Genomic DNA, 12338 nt, shown 5'->3' with positions numbered 1-12338 from the left:
GATTTTGCTTGCAGTGAAATGAAATTGGCTCTTCACAAGCCATCCCAGGCTCTGAGTCACCATCACTTTCTTGATGAACTCCTCTTTCACATGGTTAGTTTCATAAACTATTCACTGAGTGTCAAAGATGACACCAAATGAGAAATTCTGCAGTTGAGATTTGTCCATAACTTACAAGCCAAGCTTCAAACTCCTTGTTGAAGCAAGTTGCTTTTACCTAAAATACACTCCCTTCTTGCACTTTTTCATAAACTCCATTCACTGCTCCACAGCAATGCACTTAACAGGGAATCTGAAAATGCTTAAAGGTAAGAGTTCAAACAGGCAGAGCACAGCATGCTCTAAGAGGAGATGTAGGGCACTTCAGCTGCCCAGTCTTCTGTGAAAGTTCAGTTCCCACCAGGACTGGGATCTCTTAACCATGAGTTATAACCAGTTCACATGACAACTTGATGATAAGCATTAAGGCCTTATTTTCTGAAAACCAGAAAGCTTCTACAGCATTCAGTAATGTAACACTTCATACAAGAGTCTGAGAAAGGAAGTTCTGGAGTAACTTACAATGGAGCCCTTTACTTCCTAGTTCTCATGTCATCAGAAGTCATTTTAAGCATGCTTCCCTTCTGTGTTATTAGAGAAGTGTTCTGTAAGATAAGGTGGGGTTAGATATCTGCAGGCAAGTAACAGGGTTCATAAAAACAGCCTTGAAGTTAATAATACAATTGCAAATCACCACTCACTTCTCCCAAGAATTATGCAAGAGTTGCTCTACCTGAAGTTACTGCAGGCACAATGACTTGGACTTTCTTAAGTTTTAATAGGCAGTTATAAAGCAAAGTAGAATAGGATACATTTCCACAGCTCTCCCAGGGGTGTTGCCTCGGGGTCCTACAGAACTCCTGTTGAGGCCATTTAGTAAAAAGCAATCCTTTATACGTAATATAACAAGGGCAAAATCCCTGCAAGAATGCAAATGGTGAGTAGGAAAAAGCAGAAAATCCATGTGTATTTTAGCCTAGAACTTCACTACACTTCTGCTCCAGTACTGTCTAATCAGGTTAAAGGGCAAAGTGTCATCTAAAGAGTCATCTAAAGAGACAGTGGCGTCAGTCCTACTAATGTAAGGGCTAAGCAGAAGCAGTTAAAGTCTTTTACACTGGAGGACTAACATTCAGTACATCAGCCTAGAGCAACAAGAAGGCTGTGACAAGTTCTAGAAACTGCAGTTTGCTAGCTACAACATGCTCAGTAAGTGAGGGAACATAAGTATGCAAGCTACAGAGTATCATCAGGAAATGCTTGTTTAAGCATTTAAGGGAACGGCGAGTTTTCCCTTCATTCCATCATTCCAAGCATTAGAAACCACACAACTCTCACGCTAATAGGATAAGAGGCTCCCATCATGCAACCCTAACAAAACGGACTATTTGTATTGTCTGCATTACACTGCAGTGATTGGGTGATTACTCCCACTCAGATTAGCAGTTTATGCAGTAAAACAGAAGCAGCACTACATACAGTGAAACAGTTCTGGGGAAGGTTTTTATTTCTCCTACTGGCTGGTGACAATATGAAACACACAAGTTGGAAGTGAACTCAGTTCTGACACTAAAAGTGGTAGGTATATTCTCCAAATTTCTCTTAAGCTGTTTTGTTTTCAATACTTTCGTGTTCCAACAGACACTCATTGAGCATACTGAATGAGCAAAACATCAGGTTAGACATTCATTCTTTAGTTAACCCTAATTCCTGTTTGTCAACAGCAAGAGTTATAGTGGCCAAAATCTTGCATTCAAGTCAAAAAAGTTGTGATTGCTATGGATCGGTACTATTACAAGCTGAACTTGGAACGCTGGGGTTTAAACACTTCAGATAACCTATTTGTTCAAGTCAGAAGACAAAAACACATCTATACCTTTGAAGATGTTTTAAAGATTCACAGAAAGGATGAAGAATATTTTACGCACTGCAGAGAAACCAGATTTTAAGACAGGATTTTTCTTCTGTGCTAGATGCAGAGCAACAAGGAAATTGAGAATCAGATGAACACAGTGGTCCCCAAAAGGATATTAAGAGTAAATAAAGCTTCAGAGGCATGACAGAACATGATGGAGCAAAGGAAGCTTATTTTCTGAAATCCAAGATGCAGGAAAAGAGTTGTCATCAATCAAGTTAACCCAGGCATTGCAAAGGAAATTAAATAGCCAGCAGCTCTGTAACATCCCTGTTCTCTGCATAGCTACACAATGCATGTAGACTAACAAAATTAACAAAGACAAAGAAGGGTACTGTTGGGCAGGGAAGTTAACCGATTTGACAAGGTTCAGTGTTTCAGAAGTTACTTAAAACTAAAGAGCTGTCTAAAACAGCAGACAGTGTACTGCTCTGCAGGAGAAGCTGTCATGTTGGAAAGGGGTCACCCGTCAACCTTCTGTGAGACCAATTTTTTGAACAATTTCATGTAATCACTCAAAGCCAGAAGTCAGGTGAGTGGTCAATAGTCTGCGCTTGCTTACGTTGAAACTACAGAGCTACATGCAGCTTACAGCACGTGTCAGTCTTACACATTACTCCAGTCATCAAGAACATAAATAAGACAGTACCAAAGCTTAACACTGCCATTCAGGAAACATGAAAAGATTCCTGCTATAAATGGAGTTCAGCGAAGCCGAAAGAAAAGCTTGCACATACCAGTCAATCCAAGTATGACGAATTTGCCACCTCTTAACTCCTGAAGAGTTAGATGCATGAAACACAGCTTGTCTTAAACAGCAGGGTCAGTCAGATAGTGAATGGAATTACATGCTGCAAGCAGAGACAGCTGGATTTTGATGCATGTGACCAAATCCAGTTGAATGATGAACCCACGTGCTGTCAACTAATGACAGAACAAACTCCTAGCAGAAAACTCGAATTAAGAATGAAGCAGCAGAAAACTAGAATGGAATAATCAGGTAAGGGAAAGGAAAGGGTTGCCCGCAGTCTGAGTTAAGGCCTCGTTTTCTTTTGCTGCTTTGGATGGCAAAATAAAGGCCTGATGTTTGTTCCCTGCAACAATCCCTGTATGCAACCTTGATGAGACCACAAGAGGAATAACACTTTGCCTAAAATAGCTGTTCTCCATCTCCCAAGTCATTTTGTACCTGCTCACTTAATGTCAAAACCAGGCAGCTCCTGCTGATAATGCTGAGCTAATAACGCTGCAGAAGGGACAAATGCAATCTATTCTTATTCTGCCTCATGCTTCATAGCCACAACTGTCAGCCAAATTCTACAGCTGCACCTGGATCACGGTAAGTTAAGAAAAGTTAGTCCTCAGAAGAAAAACAAACTACAGACACCACACAAGCTCACATCTTTCAGTGGAAGACAGGAAAGATTAAAGACATTAAAACTTAACTCTGTGCAATCACTTATTGCTATGACCACAATTTCAGAATAAACACAGTCCAGGAGCAGATCAGTGGAGCACTAGTAATTGATACCACTTAAAATCAGTGTTGTTTAAGATCCCATACTGCATTGGACAACAGTGGCTTTTCTAGACACTAGCTCTATTCCACTCATCCTCTAGCTGTTCTCCAAGCTCATTCACGTAGTTGCTAGCAGCTTGTCATCATAATCCGGGCTTCAATAATTTTTCTAGTAGATAATACTGTGTCTGTTGATGGTCTGTGGTTCTCTGGCAACAGATAAGTGAGATTTAATACCAGGACAAAGAGCCGAATACTTGAGTCAGCAGCTACCCTTCGTCACCAGAAATTTAAATATGTAATAAGCTCTGTGTCTGTAAGACACAGGAATCTCCCAACCCAGTGCTGAAACTCCTCACTCCCAAGCCCAAAACATCTTCAAGTGCAGTTGGTCTTCTAAAAGCTGGTTCTAAAAATTGGCTTCTCTCAAACCTGTAATTTTAAGAGTTGAATCCAAGACCCGTATGTTCCGGGTTTCCAACAACTTGGTAAGTAATGGAAAGGCACCAACACTGGGTTAAACATTCTACAAGAAGTTTGTGCTGCTAGTTTGAAGAACTTGATGACAACTTAAGCAAACCCCATAAAAAGCACCAAAAAGGTGGCTTTGAAGGAGAATTGGTCATAAAGTGTATGTATCCTAAATAGTAACAAAGAAACATTTGTTATTTCCTATTTTCAACTTACCCAAGAGTCTGTCAGAACCTGAAATACCAAACACCGATGCTTCTTGTTTGGGGGTTACACAGTTTTGAGACTTTGGGGAACTATGTTTCTGCTCACCTATTGATGACATTACACCTCATCCAATACTGCTCAGCTCATTTTTTTTTCTTCTTTAAAATACCTCTGAATTGGCATGGCCTGCTGTCAGTCAAGCTCAAAAGACATTTGCACACATTAGAATACACTGAATACAAATTGCCTGCATTTGACAGTTTGGAGAACACTGGCTTTAGAGCTCCTTTAACATAGCTTAGAAGCATTTTACATACAAGGTAACAATCCAAATGCAGATTTCACTGTGCATACACATGAAAACACGTCCTGCATCCATTCTGCATGGACTTTCAGCCTCTTAGATGAACCTTATCAAGTTTCTTTTGAATTTCCAGCTCAGAATCTCACTATCCAATGGGAAAGTCATAACACTGAAGTCACTGCACTTTAAAATGCTCAGTAATAATTCTACACCTTTCTTTCAGTATTATTCTTTGCAGTTCCTGGAGGTTTTTGGTGTTTTTTTTTCAGAAATGTGATTGCTAAGGCAAATTAAAGAGTGAACATGAGCTAGCAGAGATTAAATCAAACATGGAGTCCGAGAGACTGAAAAAGAATAAGCATCTCTCCTCTGAATAATCTCACAATCCAAGGAAGATTCTATACCCAACAGAAGTGCTACAATGCCATGTTAGATAGCCATAACCAGTAATCCTATTTGTGGGCCATGCTACCAAGTGCAGTGCATCTATTAAGTGATTATAAGAATACTGCAGAAACGGACACCAGAAATCTTCTTAGCACAACTGACAGTCACAACTAATCTTACAAGAGAACAGTTGCAGTTTCCTCTCCTCCCACCTTTGAGGTATGTTTCTGTGTATGCTTCTTTGAAGCAAAAAACAACTTTGGCACATCGTCATTCTATTAGTATTCTAGCACACAAGTGCTTTTCTCTTTTCTGTAATTCATCTGTTCCTATAACAATTTACTAACAGCTTTAAGCGTATCAGCTGCAAGCACAGCTGATCTTGATTTCCAAGAGAACAATTTAAAGAAGACAGAGAAATATTTTCCCCTTTATACACTGCTGATTTAAAGCTATCTGTATTCTGATGCTTGTGCTAGAAGCTGTGAGGCCTGTGCCACTGGCTTCCAGCCAATGAAAGATTAGAAAGATTTACTGAATACATACTGACCTTTTGCTCTAAAGCATTCCCAAAGCTGCTGTTGTTCATTCTGTCCACCCACAGTTCCATATAATGCACAAAAGCAGCTGCCCATTGTACAGTTACCTATGGAGATGCATCTCCTCCAGCGACGACACAAGGGCATGATGTTCATTCTGTCTTGCATCAGCTGCATGAAGACAAAAACAGCAGTAGTCCTTCAAAGATCTCTACAGCATTAGCAGGTCTCAACGCTGATTAAAGTGATCCTCGTGGTAATCTGTGAAATATATGTTTTGCACTTTCAAATTGCTCTGCAATGGATTCACAGGAGGAGAGTGTGCAGTCTGTGTCTGTGTATACCCACACAAGGAGACTACTGTGGCTTTCCCTGGAACATCCTAATACGTTTCAGCAAAAAGGGGAATTTGACATTGCCCTAAATTCCTGCACTCGAAATAACCATCCACCTGCTCTGGGCTCTGACCCTTGCATGCCAGGTTTCAAAGCACAGATTTTTTCAAGTGAAAACCTAATAAAAAGACACCATAGAACTCAAATTCTGCTCCCTTTGGAGCTGCTATCTGCACTGTTAGAGGTTATGAGATTGATTCATCTTTGCAGTTACAAAAAAGGAATTTGTTTTCTTTAAACTTATTTTTCCTTGCCTCCGAACAGGATGCCAATGTATTCTGGATCTTAAATGAAAAGGCTAATAAAAGCCCATTCAGCTACTACTTCAGGCAATAAAAGTCCCTTGCCTTTAAAAAAGGAAAGTAATTTTCCCTGCTTTCACTCATAGTAACCCATATGTGCCTTTCTTTTGTGTCACATATACTTAAAGGGGGGAGGTCCTCCCCTATCCTCTCCACTGCCCCCTCCAGACCATTCAGTTGCATTTTGGATGGGGACAAGAAAACAAAGCATCAGCAGCATGCTTAAAGCCTCACAGGACAGCTCTGTGAGACGGCTAGGATTTGGCTTACTACATCATATCTTAAGTTACCTTTCCAATATTGCATATGCCTTCTGGGACATTTCTCTGCGGAGGATCTCACACAGATGTACATGGAGATCTGCTCAGTGTGGTACCCATGGGCTGCAAGGGGACAACCTGCCCAACGGTGGGCCTCTCCTGGACTGCAGGGAACTGCTGCTCTGCACCTGGAGCACCTCCTGTCTTCCTTCTGCACTAACCTTTGGGGCTGCTTGGCTGCTTCTCTCCTATTTCTCACCCCCCTCTCCCAGCTGCTGTCGTGCAGTTTTTCCCTCTCTTCAATCTGCTCTCCCAGAGGTACAACCAGAATCTCTCACACCTCAACAGCAGGTCCTTTTTGGAGCAGATGTAGCTGGCTCTGGCCTGCCACAGGGCACTGCTGGGCTCTGCTCAGAGAGGCCACCCCAGCAGTTCCCTGCTCTGTTAGTTTTGTCTCTCAGAAGCCACCCAGCACACCAACATACCATGACCCACTGCAGAGCAGAGTTTTGCTTACACCAATGCAAAGCCAGACTCAGACACGAGGGGTCTGTCAGGCTGTAGGCTGGTGGAGCAGAAATTCAGAACATCACCTGGCAAAGGGCACAGCTATGGCTGATAAGTAGAGGGCATCAAATATTCATGAGCAAGACAATGACAGGAAATCACGGAGGACACTGCTAGCTACCATAAGTGTTTTTTTCCTCAGGAGAGGAAGACACTCACAATTTTAGTTGCTCTTATCTAGCTTTCATTAGGGAAGTGTTGCATAATACATGAGGAAAACATCCGAGAACAATGTTAGAGAACATTATCTGCTCCCTACACAGATGAATCTGTGAGCAAAACATATTGTATCTGTTTGTATCTGAGTACTTCACCATAGCCAGTTTTTTCTATTAAAAATGCTAAGAGCTTGCCAGGTGACTTGGGCAGCCTGCGTTCTTGGTGCCCTGCTATAGAGCACACGACTGACTTACCTCTACCCAAACCTGACCCAGGCTGGTAAGATCTGGAAGCGGACTGCTGTGTTAGCACAGCCAGAGGGAGGAAAGCTCAAAGCACTGGGCTGCCCGGCCCCAGAGGCTCCCAGCAGGATGCTGGCTGCTGGCTGCCCTGAGCTTCACTTGCTCTATGCAACCTTAGAGCCAACATGGCCATGCCCAACCACAGCACCTTATTTCAAAGGCTCAGCTGCAGCTGAAATGCACTATGTTGGTAACACCTGCCTAAAACTGTTCTGGATGAAGTTACAGTGCAAATTACAGTATATTATTTTTTAAAATGGAAAGTGGCAAAAATTGTACCTTGTGCTCTTTAAAAAATTTGTCAGATCTTTTTGAACTTGGCAGCTGATGCACAACACATGAAGTCCGTCTTTGGATTTGTATGCCTGAGCTATGGTTTTTTGGACAGAAGATAATAAAGGATTATATGAGAATATAATCAGACTGCTTAACTTTGTCACGTTATTTCTTTCCAAAGGCAAAAAGCCCCATCTAAACTCTTGTACTGTAACTTGAAGTTTTGCAAGACTTGTCCTTGACAGACATGGTAGGTACGACAGGTGTATGTGCTGGCTGGTGCAGGGAGATTGATTTCATCATGCCATCATGACATCTTCTATACTGACAGGTTTGAATATTACACATTATTTCAAAAGCTATGAAATTCTAAAAATCAGTAAAACAAGGCTACTTCAACACATACGTGGCATTGACTTCCAGAATTCCAGGTCCAAAGAAGGGCAACGAGGCTTGTGAAGGGCTTGGAGAACATGCCCTACAAGGAGAGACTGAAGGAACTGGGGCTGTTTAACCTGGGGAAGAGGAGGCTGAGGGGAGACCTTATTGCTCTCTTCCAATACCTGAAAGGTGCTTACAGCAAGAGTGGGGTTGGTCTCAAGGATGAGGGGAAATGGCCTCAAGTTGCACCAGGGGAAGTTTAGGTTGGATATCAGGAAACACTTCCTTAGAGAAAGGGTTGTTAAGCACTGGAATAGGCTGCCCAGGGAGGTGGTTGAGTCCCCATCCCTGGATGTGTTTAAAAACTGTTTGGATGTGGTGCTCAGGGACATGATTTAGCAGAGGGTTGTTAGAGTTAGGGTAGTATGGTCAGGTTGGGGTTGGACTCGATGATCTTTAAGGTCTTTTCCAACCTGAGCAATTCTATGATTCTCTGATTCTTGTGACTGCTCCAAATCATTCTAGAAGTACAGTATAAAAACCATGTTCCTCCACCCAAACTGCACAGTATTTCTCATTAGGCAAAATGGTCCAGCTTCAATTCTCTCCGAACCTATCCGTCCCTATCCTTTGATGGGTTGTGCACATCTTCCTTTGCATTTCCCAGGCCAAGGAGAAGACAAATCAGCCATTTGCACAGTATACTCAAGAACACGGAGGAAGCCTTTTAGAACTGTTCTGTTGGCATGTTTACCGTTAACACTGCACCGTCTAGTATCTATATGGCCTTATTACTGGAAATCCTTCCATGCATAATGCTGAGTATCAGCAACTCGGTACTGTCAGCTCCAGGAACTGAAAAACTGAATCAGGAAAAAAAGAAAAAAAGATTTTGCAATGTTTTGTTTTAAAAAAATAATTACGTTCTGAGTCTTGGATTTCGAGATTTGGGGGTTTTCTCATTGATTCATTAAGAAGAAAAAAAACACATCACCTATTTTCTCACCCCTGGCACTTTATTAAAGGAGCTGTTGTATTTTCAGGGTTCTCTGCTGTAACAGCTGGTTTGTTTAACCCCCCCCCCTGCTTCAGGCCAAGGGCTCTCAGGAGCCCAGCAGATATCAGTTGGTTCATTTCACGTGGGAGGCTGCAGTACAAACAGGAATGCCATTGGTATCTGTGAGAGCTTACTGGGTCCTTACTGAAATACAGCTGCAGGACAGAGGCAGCTTTTTTGGTACACATCTTTCTACCATTTACCATCACCTTAGAAATCAGAACATACAAGCTTTTAAAGGGTGGTCTTTACTCAGGCAGACGACCCACCTCTTCTCCTCCCATTCACCATTTCCCATGTTTTATTCCTTAAGGAAGCCTGAATCACCCAGAAGAGCCTACATTTCTCCTACGGGATAAACATGTTGAAGCACACACGGCTGCACCCAGTGTCTGCAGTGGCTGCTGCCACCGTCTCCTAAACAGCAAAATGGCAGGAGCCGGGTCCTGGAGCACTCATCCACCTCTCCTGGCTGCTGAGTCCCCAACAAACTGTGTTGCACAACAGGCAGTTTCCATCCTCCAGTTTTTCTGCACAGTTATAACATTTCCAGCATAGCCTCGTACTGCTCAGAGCTGAGGAACTGATCAGTCTTCCCAAATGTAGTACAAGGAGTGATCTTCAAAGCCTCACTGCTACCCTTATTTAAAACCATTTCAAGTTAATTACTGGATGAACAAGTTAATGTTCATCAGTATGTCAACTACTCTCTTATTTTTAGAGCTTTTTAAGCAACAAGGTGTTCTTCTGCACCTTTGTTCCTGGATTTGTAAAAGGCAATTACTTCTGGAAGCCAGGAGTATATTGTTGTAACAGTTCCACATCACACTGGGTGTCCTAGTAAATGGAGCTTTTCTTCCTACAGGAACTAAAATATTTGTGCTCCTCAAGGAGAAGGACTTTATAGAACTTCAACTGCTTCACTCTATTTAAATTCAGATCAAACTACCCTGGTGCCTACACCCCAAACACCTGCTGAGCCTCAGCACCTTCATTCCACACAGAGAGATGACACAAATGCATCCCACAAGTTGCAGATGAGCTGTGCATACTCTCTGCCCCATCAGCTGAAGCAGCAGAGAGAAGCACAGCACAGCACAAGGAAACCACAGAGGGCCTACAGCTGCTCCCACCAAAGGAACACCCAGGAATGAAGGAAATGCCCCTCCATCTCTGGTACTACACTGGGGAAAAGGGGTAAACACACAAGCCAAGTTTCTGCAAGCCAATGAGAAAGACTACAAGGCAGAAGCAAAATGCCAGAACTGGCTTAGGTGCATTTATTCCTGCTCTGGTGACTTCATGATTACTGGCCACAAACCATCCCAATTAGCAATTATGGTAGAAATCATTATCTGCTACAAGACTTGCCCTGAATGTTATTCTTTACAGCTATATTTAGACAAATTGTGTTTGTTATGTAACAGTTTCGATTCCAAGTACCTTACAACAGAAATAGAAATGGCATTTGTTTAACCACTATTAGAGAGCCTGTGTTTGACTGCTGTCAGGACAGCCTCATTGTCACTGAAACTCATAGGAGTTTTGCAGGGATGAATGGACCAATCCTCCACTGGTAACATGTCGCAGCCCCAGCCAATATTAGCTTACCAGCTAGTTAATTCAAGAGGGTTAGAAAGCTTTAGTGTGCTGTCCCAAAGCAGACTGAATAGGTGAGGACAGCACCCAATTAAGATATTTAATCCTTTTCCTGGAGGCTGTGAATGAAACAATCACCATAGAACCACCAGGGTTGGAAGGGACCTTAAAGTCCATCCAGCCCCAACTTCGTGCCATAGGCAGGGCTGCCACCCAGCACATCAGGCTGCCCAGGGCCCCATCCAACTTGGCATTGAGCACTTTCAGGGATGGTCCACAGCTTCTCTGGACAGTCTGTGACAGTGCCTCAACACCCTCTGTGTAAACAATTTCCTCCTAACACCTAACCTAAACCTCCCATCTTCTAGTTTAAAGCCATTCCCTTTTGTCCTATCACTATTAGACTACACAAAACATCACACTCCATCTTTTTTATAAGCTCCCTCTAAATATTGAAAGACTGCAATGAGGTCTCCTTGGAGTCTTCTCATCTCCAAGCTGAACAGAACACTTTGAACATTTCAAATCCAGCTCTTGTACAGACAGTGTTGTCACACTATACATTAAAGAGATCTAAGATCAGTTTACTGGTGGATTAAAACCACTGAGATCAAGTTGGGCTTTCCCAGTCATTATACCAGCTTCCCAAATGCACTGTACCAGCATTCCCAAATGAACAGGTGCTGTGGTTTAACCCAGCCAGCAGTTCAGCACCATACAGCCTTTTGCTCTCTTTCACCCTCAGTGGGATGGAGCAGAGAATCAAGAAAGGTAAAAGTACAAGAGATTGTGGATCGAGATAAGAATATTTTGATAAAGAATGATGTAAAACAATACAAAAAGAGATGCACAACACAATTGCTCACCACCAGCTGACCAACACCCACTCCATCCTTGAGCAACAGCATCCCCCCAGCCGGCTCTCCCAGTGCCACTGCCCAGCATGACGCCACATGGTTTGGGACATCTCTTTGGCCAGTTGGGGTCAGCTGTGCTGGTTCTGCCCCCTCCCAGCTCCCTGTGCACTCCCAGCTCCTCACTGGCTGGGGAGCACGAGGAGCTGAAATGTCCTTGACTTAGTGTAAGCACTGGTCTGCAGCAGCTAACACAATGGTGTGTTATCAGCATTGTTCTCACCCTAAATCACAGATCCATCCCAGCTGCTAGGAAGAAAATTAACTCTATCCCAGCCAAAACCAGGACAGCAGTGCAGTAACTGCTTCAGCCACTTGCATTAAAGAGCCTAAACTTACGTCAGAAGTTCAGGTATAACCAACTTCTGCTCATTTGCTCCTAGCTGGATGTTGTTCAAGTTCAGAAACCCGCTCTTGTTTGTCCTCCTCCAGAATACATCCCTCCAAGATTTCTGTGAAGTACCATTTCGGAACAGTCACAACATAACACTTGCACCTGGCACCAGTTCTACACTATCATGTTGAACACAGACAGATGCACACAGAACTGCCAGGAAGACAAGCCTTCCAACAGGCCCTTGTTAATAATAAAGCAATACATGTAGGTTCTCTCTTAAACATACTTGCCTACCTTGCGCAACCAAAGATTCATATTCTGTACCATATCCTGGAAAGGGAATTAATTCTCAGAGCAGTTCAGCAGACAGGAGATCGTGGTGTAACACAGAGACATCTAATAAGAGAA

At 42.8% G+C, this 12338-nt stretch overlaps 1 protein-coding gene across 2 annotated transcripts in view; it reads right to left on the bottom strand.

Moving 5' to 3' along the window:
- ATP8A2 (ATPase phospholipid transporting 8A2) overlaps positions 1-12338 on the bottom strand; it is a 315266-nt gene that overhangs the window by 283602 nt on the left and 19326 nt on the right. The window contains exons 1-2 of one of the 2 annotated variants that reach the window (XM_004938791.5): positions 11546-11624; positions 5489-5552 (exon numbers count right to left, since the gene is read on the bottom strand). The exons of the other annotated variant lie outside the window; for it this stretch is intronic. Coding sequence (XP_004938848.3) covers positions 5489-5552; positions 11546-11587 — 106 coding nt within the window. The 5' untranslated portion in view covers positions 11588-11624. Of the gene's footprint in view, positions 1-5488; positions 5553-11545; positions 11625-12338 lie in introns of those variants that run through there. 2 annotated transcript variants of the gene reach the window in all.

The sequence above is a fragment of the Gallus gallus genome, chromosome 1, assembly GCF_016699485.2.
Source record: "Gallus gallus isolate bGalGal1 chromosome 1, bGalGal1.mat.broiler.GRCg7b, whole genome shotgun sequence".
NCBI classification, from domain to species: Eukaryota; Metazoa; Chordata; class Aves; order Galliformes; family Phasianidae; genus Gallus; species Gallus gallus.
The sequence above is the reverse complement of the archived record's forward strand: the minus strand, read 5'-3'. Positions and strand labels throughout refer to the sequence as shown.